Below are 24,285 nucleotides of genomic sequence, written 5' to 3'. Positions count from 1 at the left end.
TAGAATATCCTGCTGGTTCCCATCTCCTTTTCTCAAAAGAGAGTTTCTTTGGTAGGTCCTGCATTTTAGATCCCTTAGGTGGGCGTACACCCTTTTCACCCAGGTACTGACAGCCTGGATTACATGGCCTGCAAGTGGATTATTATATTTACTTGTCTTCAGATGGCCAAAGCAAGAAAAGTTAAAAGAAGAATTGCAATTGCAGAAGATAATTAAATAGTCTAAACAATCTTCGGTATGAATATTGTTAAAACCATTTTATACAGATAGAAAATTAAAGCCATGTTATGAATATGAAAATTAGACACCTTGAGGCTGAAGTAACTAAAGACATTTTGAGCTGACGTTCAGGAAGTTTGCTGAAGATTATTTTACCAAACAAAGGACAAGTGAGAGGTCCCTTCTGCTGGTAGAAGAGGAAAATTATCATGATAGACATTGGTAAAAAAAATATGGTGAGCATATTGTTAAGATATCACATGAAATATGGGGAGTATGGTTGTGTACAGAATGAATGAATGAGAAAGCATGAAGAGAAATCAAGTGTCATTGTATCTATACTGAGACAAGTTAGTGTAAAATGTACTGTCACCCATCCCCCTGTGTGATAAAATGTATACGGTGTGTCTGGAGGATGAGGAAGTGGACAGTTGTTGGACTGAAGGTAATTTACACACTGTGCTTGCAGGCTGCCCAGAATGAAAAGCAATGTTTCATTCTCAAATATTGACATCCTTTAACCAGAGGAACACAAAAATAAAGCTAAAAATATACATTCTGAAGCAAATTATTGCAGCCCATCGCCTGCTGTACATTTATCAATAATGGATATGACAAGCTATAACTTTCAGAGTTTTATCACACATTGAGCTTTCAAAGTTTGACATTGTAAAATAACAGAGACAGTGATTCCTATTACTAGTGGAGCATATTTGGCATTTTTCTGTTATGTTCTTTATCATATAGATTGCTAAAATATTAATTTTTTGTGTGAAAGGAGAAGTGCCAAAAGGCTTTTGGCCCATTATGGGTTTTTAGTCACATGATGCATATAGCTTTAAGGCATGCACAGGAGCCTTAAATCACACCAGTGACAGCTATAATTTATCAAGTATAGCTTGACTGGAACTGCCACATGCTGACCTTCCAGTAATACACTGAGTACTGCAGGATGAACTGGTATGGAGAAAGTAACATCAAACCAGCAACGGGAAAGAAGTTTTCTCATTGTATGTTAATTCCATTAAAGATGTATCCAAACCAATTTATGCATAGAATTGCTTTACTAATCTTTATATTAAACTGAGCATGCTGATATCCAATTAGAAATAATTTTAAATTCGGTCAAGTTCTGTTCATGCTTGTCATTTTCCTCTGCACAATCACCCAACAGTGTATTTCTGCTGGTGTAAGTATAGGCAGCAACTCCCATGCCTGTTCCAGTTCTATTGTATATTTAAATTAGTTGGCTCATTTAGCCTGTCTGTTAGTCCCTTATGTTCAATGGTAAGAAAGGAAGTCTTAAATTACACCTGTGTTGACTGCAGGACATCCCAAAGGCTGTGCAGATAATTAAGTACTTTTGAAGTATGGTCATTGTTGACACGTGGGAAACATGACTGCAGTATGCACACAGCAAACTCCCACAAGCAGCAATAGATTACCTCTGTATGATATAACAAAAAAAATGGCAAGTACATTAGAGAAAATCCCCCTGCTCTCTTCTTTAGATTCAGAAAGAATCATATAGACAACATGGAAACAGGCCTTTCAGCCCATGGAGTCCCACTGACCATCAACCACTCATTTACACTAATCCTACATTAAACCTATTTTTTATTCTCTCCGCATTCTTCCTCTAGATTCCGCCGTTCGCCGACACACTCGGCACAATTTACAGTGACCAATTAACCTCCCAATCTGCACATGTTTAAGATGTGGGAGGAAGGGAGAGTGCCCAGAGGAAACCCACAGGGACAACATGGACAACACTATTAAATCAGAGGATTAAACTCAGATCTCTGGCACTGCAAGGCAACAATTCTACTAACTGCACCACTGTGCCATTTTAAAAGTACGAAGGGATTTCTGAGTTATCCGTGGGGGGATAGGGCAAGTTTAATGTTTCATCTAAAATACTGTACCTCTGACTGTGCAGCAATCCCTCAGAACTACACGGTAATGAGAAGTTAGATTGTACATTCAAGTCTGAAGCAGTATTTAAGTTAGAAGCTAATAACATAATAGTCAAAATGTTTTATTTTTGTTGCAGAAATGGAAGCCATTCTCTGTTCAGAATATATAGTCCAATATACGTAGCTCTGATAATCATGTGAAATATTGATTCAAAGTTATTTGATTCAAAGTATGAAAGCAATAGGACCATAATTACTGTCCTATTTCTTACATGCCATCATTTAGATAAACATAAATGAAAACAGGCTATAAGAGGATGTACATTATTTTATTAATGTATTATGATAAATATTTGGATAATTTCAAAAGACAAATAAAGCTGATAAAGTTTGTTACAATTGAAAGGATAAATATTTGAACTTGCTCTCAGACACTTTGTATCATGCTGAGTGAGAAGCTTGAATGTAAACTGAGTTGCCCAGTGACACAACCAAGATCATAAATTGCTGCAGTGTGCACGGTGGCTGTTAAAGTGCAAACTAATAACATAGTCATAACTTAGGTGAAGCATTGTTGATTTTCATCTCCTAACTCCAGTGGTTATAAGGCCCCAGTTACAGTAGGATTAATTTTCAGGACATCAGTAGAAGTGTATTACTGTTAACTAGACTTGGTTTTGTTCATTTGGTTTTGTCAGATTTCAAGTTCAAATATAAAATTGCTTTGGATCCCAGAAATAGCTAATCAGATTGCAGGTATAATTTAATATGAATTCCACAGTTTAGATAATCCTGTCCTTTAACAGGACAAAAATAAGTAGAGATAAAAATAATGGTGGAGGACTCTTTGCAACTTGTAAGGAAAATATCAAATAGGTTTATGTATTTACTGTAATCTCTGGCTTTTTTTAAAGTGAAACTGAAAGATACTGACATTGAAGTTGTCTTTTGCAGGTTTGCGCAGTTTCAGGATCCTGCCGGCTGGCTGACCATCAATCCTACAAACGGTACTGTTACAACCAGAGCAGCCCTGGATCGGGAATCTCCCTATGCACATGACAGTCAATACACAGCCTTATTTCTTGCAACTGATAATGGTATGTATCTGTCATTTCTTTTTTGAGTACTTGTGTTATAAAATGGTTCTGTGCCAATTTTGATTGTAACATGAATGACTAAAGGACCCATTGAATAAACTTTTGTCAAGCATAGAGAAAATTTGATACTTCGATTTAGTCCATGTCACATCAACTTACTCAGGCTTTACACTAAATGGATTAATAATACCAACGTGTAGTTTGATGTAAATGAAGTATTGCTTGGAATGAATGACTCACAAGGAAACAACATTTCATTCATCTTTTTGAAAACAAGTAGAAAATACCATCACTGTTCCACAAAGGGCTAATGTCAAACTTTGATTTGATTTGATTTTGAAGCTCGTTCTGCTTCAGAGCCAGGCTAATCAATTTCTACAGAAATTTATTTGTGCCCCTGTTATATTGGTGCTGTTTAATTTGGATTTTGGAAGCTTGGGATTACTAACCTTTGTTATTTGTGCTGCAAAATGTGTCTTCTTATTCTGTTAGCAGGCTTTTAAATCAGTTTTCCATGGAAAACTAGTCCGCTAATTGGATAAGAAAACAAGTTTCAGCAATGACTGTACCGGGAACCGAGCCATGAATACAAGTGCAGGCTTCCTTAAATTGAAATGAAAACAGCAACCAATGCCAAAGCAGCTAAGCACTTGTAACTTTAAAGACAACCGATATATAATTGTCCTTACAATCACAAGCAACTATTTCTACTAACTATAAGTCAGGAGTTCTACTAATTTGCCATTTTCTTAGAGCTTCATTCTAAACAAATATTATACATTGGTAAATTTATTTATTATTGTCACATGTACTGAGGTATGGTGAAAAACTTTGTTTTGCATGCCATCCATACAGATTGTTTCATCACATCAGTGCATTGAGGTAGTACAAGGGAAAACAATAACAGAATGCCGAATAAAATGTTGCAGTTACAGAGAGAGTGCAGTGCAGGCAGACAATAAGGGGCGAGGCCATAACAAGGCAGATTGTGAGGTCAAGAGTCCATCCTTATTGTACTAGGGGACTGTTCAATAGTCTTATAACAGGGGGATAGAAGCTGTCCTTGAGCCTGGTGGTATGTGCTTTAAGGCTTTTGTATTTTCTGCCTGATGGGAGGGGAGAGAAGAAAGAATGTCTGGGGTGGGAGGGGTCTTTGATTATGCTAGCTGCTTTACTGAGGCAGTGAGAAGTATGGACAGAGTCCATGGAGGGGAGGCTGGTTTCCGTGATGTGCTGAGATTTATCCACAATTCTCTGCAGTTTATTTCAGTCTCTGGCAGAGCAGTTGCCATACCAAGCCATGATGCATCGCGATAGGATGCTTTCTATGGTGCATTGATAAAAATTGGTGAAGGTCAACAGGGACATGCCAGATTTCTTTAGCCTCCTGAGAAAGTAGAGGCACTGATGAGCTTCTTGACCATGGCATCTACGTGGTTGGACCAAAACAGGCTACCCTATCGACTTACCGTTGATGTAAACAGGAGCATGTACACTGCCCCCCCCACTCCTGTAGTTAATGACCAGCTGACATTGAGGGAAAGGTTGTTGTCATGACACCAAGCCTCTAAGCTCTCTATCTCCTTCCTGTTCAGAAGAGATTGGGATCTGTAAACTTGTAGACAGAGTTGGAGCAGAATCTGGCTACACAGTCGTGAGTGTATGAGGAGTAGAGTAGGGGCTGAGAGTGCAACCTTGTGGGGCATGAGTGTTGAGGAAAATCGTGGCAGAGACGTTGTTGCATACGTTTATAGAATGACAAAGTTCTAGCCATATCTATACTTACTTCCTTTCCACTGATCCTGAATATCGTGCTTCAGCTTCTATTTGTCCAGCTTGTTTTAGATTTCCATTTCCATTCACTCTCATTCATATATTGCTCTATTCACTGAACCAAATCCCTGAGGCAAGTTTAATAGTCACAACAAGGGAGATTCCGGTTTCAGTTTATGGGATTCATTTAATGATCTCATAAGTGATTCAATCAGGAAATAAATAAAGGTATAAGAATATTCTTCAGTACAGTTGTAAATTGTAACATGATATTCATCACTATTTTTATCTTCATTCAAATAAAATATCAGTTGAACCTCTTGTTTATTGCTAAGGGTCTCATGAAATGACTTTATTTATGTATGTGTGTGTCTTAGAAGGACAATCATTTAAAGTGCATTGTAATTGCATAGAGTCAGGGTATATTTAAACAACTCAAATTATGTGGAATGGAGAGATGTATTAAGGGGATTGGAGACTAAGGGGACAAAGAGGGGAGACTTGCTAAAGAATCAGGAAAGGCATGCAACTTTTTAAAATAAAGTCTATTTATGTTGATTTCTGAACCTTGGTTTATGGAGTGCTTTGTAGTTTGGCTAGATATACAGTTGGTTAATTATATATTGTAGCACTGAGGTACAGAGTCTAGCCCTTTAATTCCTTCTGATGCAAGATATTCTGAAAACCTCCTTCAAGCACCTTACCTCATTTCACCCATTTTGGCCCTCCTTTATAATCTATTTATCTGCAACCCACATGTATACATCTGCCAGCATTGTTTCTTAGTGAGATATCTACACTCTGTTCCACCCTCAGCCTCTGCATTCAGTAACTCATCGTCCTTCATGATTTCAATCTCCATCTCAGTTTACCTTGGCTTTACACCATCTGAATTTGCTGCAAACTTGTTCCGTTTAAATCTCTCCCTCTCTATAAGCGTTTTTAACCATTATCTGAGCCATTCCACCTTTACCATTAACTGTGACTTCGTTATACCCACGAAAAATCCAAGTATATCTCTAATTATCAAGAAGTGCAAATACTAAACACAGAGACGTATTAAATTCCATGTAAGTTTGCTATTTTTAATATGTGTGTTTCAACATGGCCATTTCTTGGAGCCAGTGATGATTTGAGATAATTGTTACAAATGTTAGCTTAAAAAATTAGAATTAAGTGGCTGGTGAAAGCAATCAGTGAGTACTGGAGAAGAAGCATAGCATTTAATATCAGGGATTAAAATATAGGCTATAGCGTGAATCAGTTAAAGGACAAATGGATCACAGGTGGCCCACTGTGAAGCCTGTCCAATGTAATTTAATTAATCATAGCATGTGATTAGGATATTCATTTTATATATTATATATCTTTATGTTTTCAAAGGGAGGATCTACAAATTTAATTTACCACATAGAATTGCATACATCCCAATGAATTCAGCCTCAATCACTGAAGTACTGCTTTGTTGGCATAGCAGATGTTAAATATTTTTGTCTATATATTTTACTTGTTTATGAGATAAGGTATTATTGTCACGCTCAGCATTTATTGTCCATCCTTGACTGTCATTAAACTGAGTGGATTGATAGACCATTTCAAAAGTTAGTTAAGAGTTAACCACATTGCTATTGGTTTAGAGTAGGTTTTTATGACATTCCAGTGGTTTTATGTTCATCTTTATTGGTGCTAATATTTATTCTAGATTTCCAGTTACTTGAATTTAAGATCCTCAGCTACTGTGCTGGACTTCATACTGATGAACCCAGTTTACATTTAGAGCATAGAAATTCAGACATAGTTGGTAGCACAAAACACTTGGTTGGTAGCCAAGTGTGTATGATGTGCTCTGTCTCCAAACTTTATTCCATTGAAGTCAATACATTGAATTTCCGAGACAAGGTGCAACTTACTATCACATCAACATGGAGCATTTAGTGCTAATGACCAGTGATTAAATTCTGGCCACAAATATTTGGATATCTGTCGAATAATTTAACTACTATGTTATTGTAGCCCTAAGTGAGAATAATATATATAACTTTTATGGAAAAAAGGTTTAATATCTTGCAATTTGGATACCTAAGTATCTGGATATGGAGGAAAAATACATTTTGAAAACTGGAAAAGAGAATTGACCATAATATCCAAGCACTGCTCCATCCGAAACTTACTTAAGATAATGACAGTCACTCTGCTCATATTCAGTTCTATTTCTTATACCTGCACAGTGGACCAATCTCCCTCCCTCCCTCCCTCTCCCTCCCTCCCTCCCTCTCCCTCTCTCCCTCCCTCTCCCTCTCTCCTTCCCCCTCCTCTCCCTCCCCCTCCTCTCCCTCTCTCCCTCTCCCTCTCCTCGTAAAGGTCCCTGGTACAATTTCCATCATTTCTGTTGTAAGTTCTCAAACCTCTGTTGTTATATAGCATTTGATTATAGGTTCACAGCAACAGCAAGATTATGTTTTTAAACAGGAATACCAACAATGTACTGCTGAAATGAATGTGACCCCTGAAGGTCAAATTGGATGTAGTAATGGGGCATAACAAAAGGTGTACACTTCAGCCATTACAGTTCACTGCAAAGTGGTAAGGCACCCTGTCACTGGTACTTTATTAGTAAGTGACTATTCTCTTTGCTAGACTTAAAACAATACATTAAGGAGGCATCCATTATTATCTGGTATCATGGGGTGTGAAGAGAAGTTGGTGAATGTCACTATTGTCTTCAAAATGAATGTATTCCTGACTGCTTACGGTAGAAATGTAGGCTTCTCTTCTAGTCCTTAGCTCTCCCTAAGTATTAAAATAGCATCAAATACAAGGGCTTCCATTAGTTTTCTAATAGGATTATGTTTGCAGCTATGCATGAGGTACTTCGGATCAAAATTAGATTTCAAAAGAAGCTCTTGCAGCAGAGATAACTTGCTACGTCAAATGGAATGGCAATTGTTACTCTCAGCTAGTTACATCCCACCACTGAAATAGACTTGGTGGAGGGTGCTTTGCCATTCTCATGCAACCGGGGAATGTTTTACTGGGCAAATCCTACAAATTAACAGAAACATGCTGCTTAACCCAACCCATAAGTGTTAGTATTTGTGTTCCATGAGAGCAGATAGTCCATCTTACATTTACTTATTTGATTTTCCAGTTTCATTATTCCCTTGTCCTTCTATTGCCCACCCAATCTACCTTGAATGGTGCAGAGGTTAGGAAGGACAAGTAGAGCACAAAAGAGTTCCAATAAGTGAATCATTAGGGCTTGAGTTTTTTTTGTTTTAGCTGACTTAAAAAAAACTAGAAATCATTCCCATTCCTACCTGGAAAACCTTTTTCCAGCTTATCTCATCAGTAAACCACTGTCCCACAAGTAAATCTCATTCACATTTTCTCTCATTTTTTTTTGAAAATGGCTTTCAAAATGCTCATGTAGACCACTGTCCAATTCCATGTGTTTGTGGGAAGTGACATGACAGTGGTGATAAAGGTCAGGATGATAAAAATGTAGGTTTAAATGGAGCTTGGAATAAAATGTGCTTGCAATGAAAGGATAAACTTATATATATTCTTGAATTAAGCTATACCCTGACGAGACAGTATTTATTATTAACATCAATTTCAATTCAGTTTCGCTTTACAGAGATTGTAAGTTAGTACAGGACTTGAGTGAAGTTTTGTTTTGAACTGAATTTATTTGATTGTACCAGACACTAATAAATAATAAAAAATATTCCTAAACTGAACCAAAATGAAAAATTCAATCCTTATGTATCATACGTATACATTATTAGCTATACACACATATGAAATCATTGAAAAGTCAGTTAAGTCTGTTTGCAAAGTGGCAGAAAATGTTCAGTGGAATAAGAAAAGGAACCAAATTCAGAACAATAGATTTCTTTCCCAGCAGTCATTTTGTGAAAAAAATGAAAAGAATCTTTACCAGGTGTTGCAAAGAAATGAGTTGCAATAAAACCTGCAGAAGTCAACATCTCCGTTTGTGAACTTGAGTCACAAAGTTTTACAGCACAGAAACAGGCCATTCAACGCTTCATATCCATGGTGACCTTTTTGCCCACCACGCTAATAACAATTGACAGTATTGTCTGTAGTGTAATAACAACAAAGGAATGTAAAAGCAGGAAAGATCACTGCAAAAGTACACCTGTGAGAAATGGTTGCGAAGTTAATAGACTACTAACTTGTTGGGCTCTCTTTGCATGCGTACAAACCTTGCCTTTCTGAAATGATTTGTTCATTATAGAAAACCTAGACATAGTTTTTCTATATGCGTGAAATGAGTGCAAAGTCGTCAAGTGTAGGATGTGAAGCCAAATACATTTTAGGACCCTAGCTTTTGTGCCATGGTGCCAGAGACCAACTGCTGTAAAGAGTTCCACTGCTGCACCTTGTTAATACTGTAAAGGTCAGAAGTGGACCAGCTCTTGTGTCACCTGCTATTTGGATCTTTTTCACAGCAAATATTTTGGCTATATCAAATATTCCTCAGACAACATAAGTAACAAATCTCTGATAATCATAGGGAGGCAGTAAAAGAAAGAAGAAAACAAAAAGGTTTTGTTACTAACTTATAATTTTGGAACTTCATAATATTACATTCTTACCAACTTTCTTAACCATTTTGTTGTATATAAATTCCAGATGTAAGAAATAATTATTAACATGGTGCCAGCAGACTTCAGCCACTTGTGAAAATATAGCTTTCGACAATTAGGATGTTTTTTTCCCACTCATATTAGACTTGAACATGCATTGAGCTTTGCATTCCCTCTGAAGCATAAGCCCTTCTGGGCCTTCTCGTTGAACTACTAGGAGAGCCAAAGATTTTCTGTTACTGTACTATGGAATAAACGTTTCTATGGAGATACACAAAATAAATTAAACCTGTTCAATATTAGCAGGGGAGGGGTGGGGTTACAAACACTTTCGTCTCTTGAAGTACTAGACATGATAAATTTTGAATTGCAAAACAGAATTACATTGATTGACCAAAAAACTAAGATTTGGTTATGCAGTCAGCATTAATATCTTTGATAAAGCTTATGAAAGAAATAAAACAGTACTATACAAACACTTTAAAAATTGTAGCCCACATGTAATGGAGTTGAAAAGATCACATTTCATTCCTCCAACATCTTGCAGCATGTTACAGTAAATATCAAGCAAATAGCTTTGATTTAGTGTCCTATTAGTGATGTCTGTGGAATAAAATAGAGAGCGATTATATGGTAAATCAAAAAGGCATTGCAATTTCAACACCAGTCACACTACATATGGCCAATACTCTGGAAGGACTAGAGAGAAAAAAATGTTGTAACAAAAATCATCTTTCAGCATCACACCCTATTATTCTTTATCCTTGTTCTCAAAATGATCCCTTTCCATTCACAACCTAAACTATTGAACCTTGTTGCCTGATAAATATGTCTCAAATAGTGTTGGTACAGTAATTGGTAGAATTGTAACTTTGTCACAGAAATTCCACAGGTTAGCAATCCAATGAATTTGGAACTATAAGTTTATTTTCCCATTTTTGGTGTCTTCTACATTCCCTCAGCATCCTTTTAATAAATCTACGACTCTTGTGTCTTTTCTTTTAATTCCTTAATGTTTATGTAAGTTCTGCAACCTTTTTCTTCATAATCTTTCATTATCTTCATGTTTCTCACCCTTCCTTTCCTCCAATGTGCTATCACATTTCTGATACCAAACTTCACATAAGGTAAGTATTGAGTCCTAACTGTAATAGCTTAAGTGTCCTGTGGAATATATTTTAAAGTCAATGATTTGAGAAAGCTACTTGTCTACAAATGTTTTCATCTTTTCCTAATCATACTGAGGGGATGAAGTTGATTCAATTAGCTGTGACCTGTTTACAACCATTCCTTGCCTATGAGCATTGTACGATAGAGTCAAACATCTATGTCGTTATATTGCATAACTCCTGTTATTTGCTATTTGATATATGTGTCAAGAGCTAATTATTGATATCAGAAGTTATTTACATGGAATGGTAGAAAGCAAACAGAAAAGCTGAATTTCATTGGTTCTCTGCCACATTTTGTCAACAACAAAAGACAGATAGATATGGCCAAGGTATAGCCATGGTCTAATTAAATGGTCCAACAGACAAGTGAACAAAGTATTTACTCCTGTTTCTATCTTCATTAGTCAATGAAGAGGCAAGTATGGCAACCATTTCACAGACAGTTTGAACCAACAAGCTGCAATGAGAAGAACCTTTGTTTTTATTTTGAGATATTGTTCTGGGAAGAAATGGTGGCCAAGGCATTGCAGGAGCTATTTGGTGTTTTCCCAGGAAATACCTCTAGATCATTACAATACCCTGTAATTGTGCAGTGATCAGTCAGGACTTTAGTTTAATGTTTCATCCATAGAACATCACTTCTGACAATCTAGCAGTCTGCCAGTACAAGTCCTGAAGCAGGGCTTTAAAATACTATCAACAAACCAAAGCTGATGAGTAGTACCTCATACGGGAATTATTTATTCCAGATCTTTATTTAAGTGCTCTCTGCTCAAACTTTCTGATGGCCATTTGTGTCAAAGGACACCTACTTTGCTTATCATATATAAAAAGTTATAATCATGTTTTGTTTGAAAAAGGTTTTACCTAGCATACTGTTAATTATGCATAAATTTAATGCACAGCTATAAAGTTCCTGAAATAAAAACAGTAGAGTGGAAATTTATGATGTCCTGTTTATGGATTCACAACCAATAATGCATAGACAGCAGTACAAGAGAGCCCAGAAAGAGACTGGAAATGCTACCTTCTTAAAGTAGAGGAAAGGATGAAGGATTGTACATGCAAGTATTTGTTGTTAATGGAGATATGTAATCAAACCATAAGAACCAAAGTTGTTCCAGAGTCCTCATCCAACTCCCCCAGTATGGTCCTAATGTGCAATTTCATCCTTGGTGAATTGGTACACTTGCATCTGACCTGTCTTCAGGCTGTTAGTGCCAGGTGAGGGGTTATGCTTCAGCCCTTGCATTGCCGTGTTTTGAGCTGGTGCTTTGAAGTGTGAAGGGCATTAAAGAGGTCTATTCTTCTCCTTCTCATCCTCCTCCTCAGGTGGTCTGTGACTCCAGGCAGAGAACTTAGCTGACATCTTATCTTCATTTCTCCCCTGGGTGACATTCTGGGTCCCCCTTGTGCAGAGGATGAACAGCTGCACTGTGCAAGCTTAACACTCCTGTTCAGGAGCAATCCTGTATCTAGACAACAGGAAACACAAAAGCCTGTTTCTTTTAATTACAGTATGTCTGGTTACGATATGACTACAAATTTCCATTGCAGCTAGGAACCAAAGAAAATGTAATCAATTAACCTACTATCATTTTCTCCACTGTAGGAATATGCTAATTATAATATTGTTTAAAATAGTGTCACAGTGTTATTGCTTTACATATAAAGGATAAAGGACAGGAACCAAAAATCACAAATAAAAGCAAGTTGACCTTAAAGGTAAGAGAAACATTAGGACATTAAAGGAACAAGACTGCTTTCAGATTGATTCGAACAAGTTTTATTTTATGGAGTTAATTAACTGTGAACAGACACAGAGAGCCAGACTGGAAAGATTAGAATAAACCAAAAGTCAATTTTAAACTTGCTTCCTTCTTGCAGAGTGTGTTGCCCTGCTTTGAATGAGTTTAAACATGGAACATTCCCTGCCCAGCTATGCACTCATTACAGTGGTGGCTGGCTCCACATGAGCATTCTGCTTCACTGCAGCAATCAATTAATTGCCATAGTAATCCAAATAAAAATAATCAGACATATCACAGATTTTATTTGATAACAATTCAGAACAAAAAAATTAAATAAGTCTCAGCAGTGTCATCATAGGAACAATTGCCATTTGTGCCAAAACCCATATAATATGAATGATTAATTAAAGAAGTGTTTTTTTTTCTCTGAGCCTTTATTTATAAAGGCATATCTAGATTAATGATATGGTTGTGTGAGATCTAAATTTTGTCTCAGGTTAATTTGTTTGTATAAGGTCCCAATATTTAATATTCTAATCATCATTTTCAGTGCCCAGGCAGAATTTGACCATTGCATGGAATAGCAGTGATTTTAACTTACATGGAATTTGGGAGGGAAGTATTGATCCAGAACTTGTTGCCAGTGGCAAGCTGCCTGCCCTTGACACTGATTATTTGTTAAAACGTTCAAGCATACAAATTTTGATTTGCCAATGTTGAGTTGTTACCCTGACCTGGAGCAACATAATAGCATCATGTGGACAAACCAAGTAGTTCTGTCTGCAGGGGGAATGAAAAAAAATACATTGACAACTCTCTAAGCCATTCCTGCAGCTTTGCTAGCTGTTAGATCTGTCAATAATTATGAATGCTCCTCAATTTCTGAATATCACTGATATTCAGAAGTATTCAAAAACACTGAAAAATTGGTGGATTACTTGAAAAATTATTTAAAATATTAAACATTTAAAAGTCATAGAAACACTTAGGAAGACACTAAAGTACAAGTAATAATACTCAATTAATTCAAAAGAAGAAAATTGATTGACCTAACCCTTCTCTCTTGTTGTTCCTCTCCATTCAAATGAAAAGGTTGGTTATGCTGGTGTGGGTTTAGCAAACAGATTATGCTTTTCATGCCAAACCCTCTCCCATACCCAGTAATAGCAGAATTCCTGTGACGGAAGCCCCAGTGTAGAGTAGGCAACACTGTTAGGACTTCCATGTTTGTACAGAAGTTCCAAATTTGATGGCACTTGCATGAAGAAATGCTTACAGTTCCATGCAAAACCTCCAGCATTTTCCAGGAAATTCCAAATTCTTCTTGTGGCAGACTAAACAAATTGTTTGGCCTTTTATTTCATACTTGTTAACAGCCATTTTAAAATGATGGCTTATTGTGACCCATTATGAAATAAAAGACCAAGTAAGTTTGCAAATTGCCCACACTTGGAGTATTGTGTGCAAGGACACTTGGAGTATCGCTGCAAGGACATGATTAAGCTGGAGAGGATGCAGAAAAGATTCACAAGGATGTTGCCTGGATTGGAGGGCTTATCAGGAGAAATTCAATAGGCTAGTTTTTTTAATTGAAGGAGGCATGATAGAATTGTATAAAATTATAAGAAGCACAGATCGGGTAGACAGTCATTGTCTGTTTCTCATGGTAGAGGTCTCTAAAACTAAAAGGCAGGAGATATGAAGGGGACCTGAGGGGTGAATTTTTCACTCAAAGAGTAGTTGGTATCTGGTATGAGTTCCCAAAGGAGGTAGTGGAGGCAGGAACAAGAATAACACTTAAGAAGCATCTTGACACTTACTTAAATGAGCAGGGCATAGAGAGGCAGGTAAGTGGGATTAGTGTAGATAGGCATGAAAGTTGGCACAGATGCGGTGGGCCGAAGGGCCTGTTTCTATGCTGTACAACAAAATGACTCTATAACATCATGCGTTTCTGCTACTTTTTCCAATCTGTGAAGATAGTTGCTAAAACCATTTGGTTTTCACTTGGTATTTTCATACAGTGATTGGTGCACTGTCCTAATCTTCTTGACACTTAGTGTACAAAGTTGCAACTTTTTTTTCCAGGGCTGGGAGATTATAATATTGTGAATGACTGAAATTAACAAAAGGAATGTCACTTTCAATAGTGTCTGCAAACAAGTTCTGTACCAATGCTTCCCTCCTAAATTCCATACAAATTAAAATCAATGCAACTCCATTCAATGTTCAAATCCTGCCTCAGCATTGAAAATGATTAGAATATGAAATAATGGACCCTTATACAAACGAACTAAAGAGGCAAATTTTATATTTTACACAACCAAATCATTAATTTGGATATGTCTTGAAAGATAAAGGCTCAGACAAAAGATGCTTCATTAATTAATGATCTATATTGTATACATTTTGACATAAATGGTAATTTTGCTTATGATGACAGAAAGGAATCTGGAATTAGACATTCTTTTAGTGATACTCCCTTGTAGGCATTGCAACATAAAGGGAGATATTTGTTCATCATGTCTGCAGCATGTGACAATCTAATTCAACAAATCATAAGATGCACAATGGGATTCCAGCTTTGCTATGCGTTGTGGTAGTGATTCTTCAGAAATATTATCAACCGCTGTTGTGCTGGACATTGAAAAAAATGTCTCCATTTCTACAAAATGAAAGCAGTAACATCAAGTTATTCAGTATGTTCCAAAGTCAAATTAATTAACACATTATTCATTGGAGCTAAGGTTATTCTTTAGAGTTAAGACTGAGCCACAGTAACTCATTTGTTACCATACTGCAAGAGTTGGATAGTACTTACAAAGAATCCAACTTTGATTCCTCCCTGTAAACAGAAAATATTATTGAGTCTACACAGTAGTCCTGTTAAATATGAATGCAGACTAGAGAAACAAGCTCAGATTTTAGGATATCCAATTTATATTAGTTCAAAAAAATAGGCTTTACAAAAATCACTCTCAGTAAAGTTCCTCAGACCTTGAATGAACGCAAAAGCAGAACAAAAAGTGAACTGTCACACTGAAATTAATTTGACTTTAAAATTTCCATCCTTGTTTTTAAATCACAACTAGATTTGGTCCCATTATCAATGTTAAACACTATTAATTGGAAGATATACAAAATATTTAACTAAAATCGGCTCACTGAAACTAATAGGCTGGCTGCTCTGTTGTTGATTCTCCTGTAAAATTGGGAAAATGGAAGATTAAAGCTGTAAGTTCCAAGAAATTTCTAGGAGTTCCAGTTCTAACAAAGGGGTTTGACCCGAAACTTAAAATCTGTTTCTCTTCCCACAGATCCAGTCTGACTTGCTGAGTATTTCCAGCATTTTCTGTTTTTATTCCAGGATTTCTGCCCTCTTTCAATTCTGGAATCTTGGGCAACACCCGTTGTGATGAGCTCACTCTTAGATGTCAAGCCTTCAGTTATCTGTGGTCTACATCTGAAATTCCCTTCCTAATCCTCTCTACTGCTCCACATTTTCCTCTTTTGTTTTAGCCCCTTTTCTTTTCCTTAAAAACTTACATCTTTGATGAAATTTTGGTCATCAGCCTAATCTCTTCACATGAACTGATGTCAATTGTTCCTTGATGGGCTTCCTGTGAAATGACTGGGAATGTTTTACTATATTAAAAATGAACTATGATTACAAATTCTTGTTGTAGCTCTAGGAGGACACTCACAATTAATCTTGACAATGTTAACATCATTATCAAAGTCATGTACAAGATGGGTTCATGCAGTTTTTCTCCACCCTGCTTCAATAACATTTACTCTATTCAGCCTTCACCCCATCAATGTGACATCCGTCACTTCACTTTCCATATCAGCTAACCTTGTGGTGTCTTTCAATAAGATTGCTAATTCAGCCAATGCCTTTGATTTCTGAATGTCAACGTCAATTAATAGCAGTGCCTGCTACTCATTAATGGTGAATAATATCGGAAGGTTTCAATTTATTACATTGCAATCTTGGTTTTTGCTTTTAAATCTTAGCTGGAGGAGATGTTCAAAATATACCCAGACCTATTGATTGTATTGCATCCATGGAAATATAAATTAAATACACCATAGCCAAAATCTGTATGGAATCAAAATCGTGTTGTATTCCCATGAAAGTAATGAGTGAGGTAACTATAGAGACGAATGATTCAAACCCTTTTCTCTTACATTATAAACAAGTGGCTGATTTCTGACAAGAATAAATATAATGCATAAATATCATCATAACACAGCAAATATTGACATAATGGCTCTGGCTGTGAGTGTGCGTGCAATGAAAAGAAGCATTATTGCTTCAGATTGTAACAAAACAGCAGACACTGAGACTTTAGAGTCAGGAATCAATTCTTGGGGTCAGAAATTTGATCAGGAAGCTAGTTTCTTGATTATATTAATATTATTTTTTGATTTGTCATTCATTCCACTCTCGCATCCTATTTCAAGATAGTGCCAAATCATCTAATTGAAACTGTGCAGTGACAATTCCCATTGGGTCGTAGTTTTAAGGAGAAGCCAATGAAGGGATATGGCAGCAGGGTATATCTGCGTGTTTAAAGCAATTTACTCTCGTGAGGATCAATGAAGGGAAAAAGAGACTGAGCTGAATGCTTTGTTTCCATGTTGTCATATCTGTGTAATTTTATGTCATTAATATTGCATTATGAAATTTCAACCTTTGTGAATTACAATTAAAAGTTCAGAGCAGGGAATTTCAGCTGCACATGTTGTTAAGCATTTATTTGCTAGTGTCCCAACAATGATCCTCTAGTACCTGCTCATACTGTATGACACTAACCTCGAATAATAAAGGTCCATACAGGACCCTAGAAAACTGGGTTGCTTCCATATCCTGGAACACAAGTATCAGAGAAGAGAGATATTAGTGATGAAATTCATCGAGCTCTGCATTGCACCAGCATAGCCTTCGGCCAACTTAGTTTGAAAATCAAGTTCTCAAGCCCAGCATAAACAAATCCTGTGATTTACTGGGCAGAATGATCCCTGTACTTCTGTACTCTTCTATCTACAGCTGGCACTTAAAGACACAGGAGAGAGAGAGAGACCACTACTGCTGTCTCCACAAAATCCTCCAAATCTTTTGAGGCCCTAATTACTTACCGTCATTTCTGTTGGGTACTTTACCTTACTCACAAGCCTGCTACCAGGTTCCTGAAACAGATGCTGCATTACTTAAAGCCTCTGAAAAGATGCAACATCCCACTGACTTGTGGGGATAGCGGCTCAAAGTACAGAAGGAACATTCAGGATAGCATTGAGAACTTCTAATCCATTTGTCAGCTGCACGCAGAAGCTCATCAAGAATAGCAGCAGGAGTGGACTACCTTCCAAGCTACCATTCATCCACCTCATTAAGGACAAATTTCTTCACCTGTGGGACAGCCCACAGCTCCCTCATCGGTCATCTCAGAAGCCCTGGACTGGGAATGAAAAGAAGTCATCCTCAATCCTGAGGAACTCTCCAAGAAGATTATTTTCAAACATTGCTGATTCTCCTTTTAACTACAGCTGGTTACATTTTAATATGTTAATATTGCTCAACAGCAATATGAGGCATGAACCAAATCAAATTGATCTATGTAAGACATGATTGAGGAACGTCATAATCTATTTGTGCAGTGATTGTTGTACTTAGAGAAGATTAAAAGAAATATGAACTGATGTCCCAAGAAATCAAAAAGGTATCCATGTATTTTGCCTTTTAATAAATTACAATATCGATATGTAACCTTCTCCATTAACCTGATATTCAATTAAAATAGATGTAGATGGCTGCACTGATGGAATTTTAAACATGAGAAACTCAAATCAGTCACAAATCATCTGATGAGCTTCATTGTTATTCTTCTTTACATGGTAAGACATAATTAACTTTCTTACCATATAATTTATCCAGAGTCTCTCACTGCATCTATGGTGTATTATTTCCAGGGTGAAATGTTTCTTTCACTCATTGGAATAATTATTTCTGAATCTATTTGCTTCCATAGTTTTGATTATTTTATTTAACCATCAATTGTCTCTCTGTGATTTGACAGACCTTTTCTCCCAAGGACATTTTCATGATGAAAACATTAGATGACTTTGCCTTGTTAGTCCAATATTGGCATTAACTCTGGGAAATCAAATGACAGAATAGTATTATTGATTTTAAAATGAAAACAATTTTGAAGAGGTTTATAGAGTTATATCTTTAAATGGAAATATATATTTGAAACTCAGCACTTTCAAATGTTTTTGTTCATGTTATTTACAAAGAGAAATGTGACAAACTTTAATGACAAGCTCATAGTGTGTAAAACTCAGTTAACTGTTCTTAATGCAAAGCAGTTTAAATTCATAATTTACAAGTACATAGCAATTTGCAGTGTTTTCAAACTAATTGTCATTCTAAAACAGATAACGAGATTGAAGAAGCAGCTCAAAACAAACATATATTTTATTGAAGTATATTTGCATTTTCTTTCAATAAAAGTATGTGTAAACTTCAATTTCCTGCAGTAGTTTTGTTGTGAATTTATGATAACAATACATTACTTTGAAAGTGACACGTCACTGTTACAATGGAGATTTATACTATCAGCTTCAACATTTATATGAGCTGGGTAGTTAAGTCACACTTGTACAAAATCCTTGCTTAAAATTGCACAAACTGACAATCCTAATTTGAAATCACATGACATTCTTTTATTTAATTAAATGAAGTTAAGAGCAGATTCATGTCAGGTCTATAATTTTAACAAAGTGTCATCATCAATTCCCAGTATCCTGCCAGTGTCCTAACTCATTGTACTGCCAATGAATCTGATTATGACTTGGTACACTAAGTTGACCCTGGATAACCTTGCTTCTCAGAATACTGTCAATGCAATCTCTACAGATATGATAAACAGAATATTCTGCAATGATTGACATTTTTCTTAGAATTCATTCTAAAATATCTACACTTTGCTATTCTTCAAGGTTGAATCCAAGTTCCCGAGGACATACACAACTCAGGAAAGTTAATATTCATACTCTGTTGTATGTGATGATAAACTTTGCTTCTGAACTTCAGGTCCATTGACTTCCTTTATGAGCCATATTTCCAAAACAGTTTCCTGTCCCCAACTCTCCATCACATGGCACTTTCCCCTGAAATGACAGGGGTGCGACACTTTTTCTTTTACTTCTTCCCTTCTCACCATCTAGGGGCCCAAACCTTCTTCCCAGGTGACACAGTGATTCACTTACACTTCTTCCAATCTAGTGACAAGGTTCCGCATGGTAGGCTTCTCCTGAAAGTCAGAGGCCAAGGGATCCAGGGAGGCTTGGCCGTGTGGATTCAGAATTGGCTTGCCTGTAGAAAGCAGAGGGTTGTGGTGGAGGGAGTGCATTCGGATTGGAGGGCTGTGACTAGTGGTGTCCCACAAGGATCGGTTCTGGGACCTCTACTTTTTGTGATATTTATTAATGACTTAGATGAGGGGGTGGAAGGGTGGGTTAGCAAGTTTGCAGATGACATAAAGATCAGTGGTGCTGTGGATAGTGTGGAGGGCTGTCGAAGCTTACAGAGGTATATTGATAGGATGCAGAGCTGGGCTGACAAGTGGCAGATGGAGTTCAATCCAGAGAAGTGTGAGGTGGTACACTTTGGAAGGACAATCTCCAAGGCAGGGTACAAGGTAAATGGCAGGATTCTGGGCAGTGTAGAGGAGCAGAGGGATCTCGGGGTTCATATCCACAGATCACTGAAAGTCGCCACACAGGTGGATAGGGTAGTTAAGAAAGCTTATGGGATGTTAGCTTTCATAAGTCGTGGGGTCGAGTTTAAGAGCCGTGAAGTAATGATGCAGCTTTACAAAATTCTGGTTAGACCACACTTACAGTACTGTGTCCAGTTCTGGTCGCCTCTTTATAGGAAGGATGTGGAGGTGTTGGAGAGGGTGCAGTGGAGATTTACCAGGATGCTGCCTGGATTAGAGAGTATGGATTATCAGGAGAGACTAAAGGAACTAGGGCTTTACTCATTGGAGAGAAGGAGGATGAGGGGAGACATGATAGAGCTATACAAAATATTAAGAGGAGTAGACAGCCAGCGCCTGTTTCCCAGGGCACCAATGCTCAATACAAGAGGGCATGGCTTTAACGTAATGGGTGGGAAGTTCAAGGGTGACGTCAGAGGGAGGTTTTCCACCCAGAGAATGGTTGGTGCATGGAATGCACTGCCTGGGGTGGTGGTGGAGGCTGATACGTTGGTCAAGTTCAAGAGATTGTTAGATAAGCATATGGAGGAATTTAGGATAGAGGGATATGTGGGAGGAAGGGGCTAGATAGTCTTAGGAGTGGTTTGAAGGTCGGCACAACATGGTGGGCCGAAGGTCCTGTATTGTGCTGTATTGTTCTATGGTTCTAGTGAACTACATTCAGTGTTCACTGTGTGGTCTCCTCTACTTTGGGAGACCACCAGATTGGGCGATCGCTTTGTGAAGCACCTGCACTCAGTTCAGAGGAGTGACCCTGACCTTCCAGTTACCTGCCACTTTAATTCACCATCCCACTCCCATTCTGATCTCCCTGTCTGTGGGTCCTGCTCTGTTCCAACAAGACCCAACACAAGGTCAAGGAACAACACCTCACCTGCAGCCTTACAGACTTAGAATCAGATTCTCTAACTTTAGATAGCATGTTCTATTTTCCAGTCCATATAAAAATAGATATAATTGTGTGCATTTCCGCATTGTGTGCAATTCTGTTCATGGAAACTTTGGAAAGGGTACAGAAGATACTGTCTGGATTAGAAGGTATGAGCTATAAAGAGAAGTTGGACAAGCTTGGGTTGTTTTCTCTGGAGCATTGGAGGCTGAGGGGAAACCAGACAGAAGTTTATAAAACAATGAAATGCAGAGATAGGGCAAGTTTTTCTTACAGCCTGGAACGGGCTGCCAGGGGTAGTAGTGGAAGCAGATATGATAGTGGCATTTAAAAGACTTTTAGATAGGCTCATGAATATGGAGGGAATGGATGGATGTGGACCATGTGCAGGTAGAAGAGATTTAGTTTAATTTGAAAACATGGTCAGCAGAGACATCATGGGCCAAAGGGCCTGTTCCTGTGCTGATCATCTCTGCTGACTATCACTGACTATCAACACCATGCTAATCATCTCGCTGACTATGAACACAGTACTAAACAACAAGCTTGAAAACCTGGGCCTCTGTACCTCCCCCTGCAACTGGATCCTTGACTTCCTTATTGGGAGACCACAGTCAGTGTGGATCGGTAGTAACATCTCCTCCTTGCTGACAATGCAGGCGCACCTCAAGGATGCGTGCTTAGCCCACTGCTCTACTCTCTCTACACTCATGACTGTGTGGCTAAGCACAGCTCAAACACCACCCATAAATTCGCTGATGATACCACTGTTGTTGGCAGAATTACAGATGGCAACAAGGAGGCATACAGGAGTGGGATAGATTGGCTGGTTGAGTGGTGTCGCAACAGCAACTTCACACTCAACGTCAGCAAGACAAAGGAATTGATTGTGGACTTCAGAAGGGGAAGTCAGGAAAACGCATAACCAGTCCTCATTGAGGGGTCAGTGGTGGAAGGGGTGTGTAGCTTCAAGTTCCTGGGGGTCAGCATCTCAGAGGATCTATCTTGGGCCCAGCACATTGATGCAATCACAAAGGAGGCAGACCAGTGGCTCTACTTCATTAGGAGTTTGAGAAGATTTGGTATGTCACCAAAGACTCTTGCAAATTTCTATAGATGTACGGTGGAGAGCATTCTGACTGGTTGCATCACCGCCTGGTATGGAGGCTCCAATGTGCAGAATTGAAAGAGGCTGCAGAGGGTTGTAGACTCAGCCAGCTCCATCACAGGCACAACCCTCCCCGCCATCGAGGACATCTTCAAGAAGTAGTGCCTAAGAAGGCGGCATACATCCAGGACATGCCCTCTTCTTGTTACTACCATCAGGGAGGAGGTACAGGAACCTGAAGACCCACACTCAATGTTTTAGCAACAGCTTCTTCCCCTTTGCCATCAGATTTCTGAATGGTCCATGAACCCATGAACACTGCCTCATTATTCCTCTTTTGCATTATTTAGTTATTTTGTATCTTATACTAATTTTCATGTCTTGCATTGTACTGCTGTCACAAAACCACAAATTTCATGACATATGTCAGTGATAATTAGCTTGATTCTGATTCTGCCTGCCATCTCTTTTGTTTCCTCTCTGTGCTTAATCTGGTCTGTTGGACATGTCCCTGTATGCCAGAACCACATCAGCGATATATTACACAACCATAGTACCTCATTCCAACTTCCATATGTCTCACTCTATCAGAGCAATCCCTTGTTTTCACCCACCCACACTAAGATCAGATATCTTTATTAGTCACATGTACATTGAAACACACAGTGAAATGCATACATGGGGAGAACGTACAAACTCTTCACAGACGGTGGCCAGAATTGAACCCAGGTTGCTAGTGCTGTGAAGCGTTACGCTAACTGCTACAACTTGTTTCTCTGCTTCTAATAAGGTCTGATGTAGGGTCCCTCATTTGAAATGTTAATCGTTTCTCTTTCCACAGATGTTGCCCAACCTGTCTGGTTTTCCCAGCTTTTTCCATTTTCTGATTTTGTATCATGTTGGGTCAGTCTTTCTTAATTTACTCACATAAATCTAGACTGCTGTGCAGGTCTCACCACCTTGCCACTAACCACTCATTATACAGACCAAGGAGCTTTATGTGCTGGTAGCTACTACCTTGAAGCCATTTCAACTCATCCTATCACAGACACTCCCCCACCTTCCCTCCTATTAACTTGCATCTCTCTCTTTCCCAGTTCTGACAAAGGGTCACAGACTTGAAATGTTGATTGTTTCTCTTTCCACAGATGCTGCCTCACTTGCTCAGAATTTCCAGCACTTCCAGTTTATGTTTAAACTTGCAAATGCACTTGGTTCCCACGTAAAATAGAGAAACTGATGTAGAAATTTATCCTCTAATATGTAAAAATGGTGCATTTGGACATCGGATTGACAAAGGGTAGAAATTTGTCTGTAATCACTGATATTGTAGGGTGTGCACATTGAATGAAATGGAATTCGGTTCCATTAAAGTTGATACGGCTTGTATTTGATTGAGGAAGAATGTAAATCGCAAAATCTTACAGGAATCAGATGATTAAAGATTGTTCTAAAACTTGTCTACACATTTTGCATTTTAACACATTACAAATTTCATTTCAATATTTAACTTTTCTGTCCAATGCTGACCAAATTTGGAAGGATAACTACAGACATAGGATTGGTTATTGTTAAGAAATAAACTATCCTTTTAAAGATGGAAATTTTCAGTTGTTAACACTAAATGTTTATTTTGAATATTCATTATATCACTCACCTTTAAATTAAAACAAATCCACAATCCATGTTCCCTGAAGAGTCATAGTCTCTCATAATACAAATCTAGGTAAGAATCTGGGCTCCCAGGAGAACATGAAGAGTCAGCTAATAAACTGGTTAATTGCTTGGGCATGAAGGTGGTAGATAAAGTATATTTTGGGGGAGTGCAGAATTATCCACTTTGGTTGTCAGAATGAAAAAGTGGATCATGTAAATCCATTAAATATTGGCATTCAGAAGAATCTGGGAGACAAATCACAGGACGTTTTAAGATGCAGGTACAACAGGCAACTAGAAAGGC

General features: G+C 37.9%; 1 protein-coding gene across 1 annotated transcript in view; it reads left to right on the top strand.

Moving 5' to 3' along the window:
- Positions 1 to 24,285, top strand: part of cdh13 (cadherin 13, H-cadherin (heart)) — a 578,498-nt gene that overhangs the window by 540,036 nt on the left and 14,177 nt on the right. The window contains exon 10 of the mRNA XM_052028448.1: positions 3,090 to 3,232. Coding sequence (XP_051884408.1) covers positions 3,090 to 3,232 — 143 coding nt within the window. The remainder of the gene's footprint in view (positions 1 to 3,089; positions 3,233 to 24,285) is intronic.

The sequence above is a fragment of the Pristis pectinata genome, chromosome 13 (assembly GCF_009764475.1).
Source record: "Pristis pectinata isolate sPriPec2 chromosome 13, sPriPec2.1.pri, whole genome shotgun sequence".
Classification (NCBI taxonomy): Eukaryota; Metazoa; Chordata; class Chondrichthyes; order Rhinopristiformes; family Pristidae; genus Pristis; species Pristis pectinata.
Note: the sequence above shows the minus strand (reverse complement) of the source record. Positions and strands in the feature narration are given on the sequence as shown.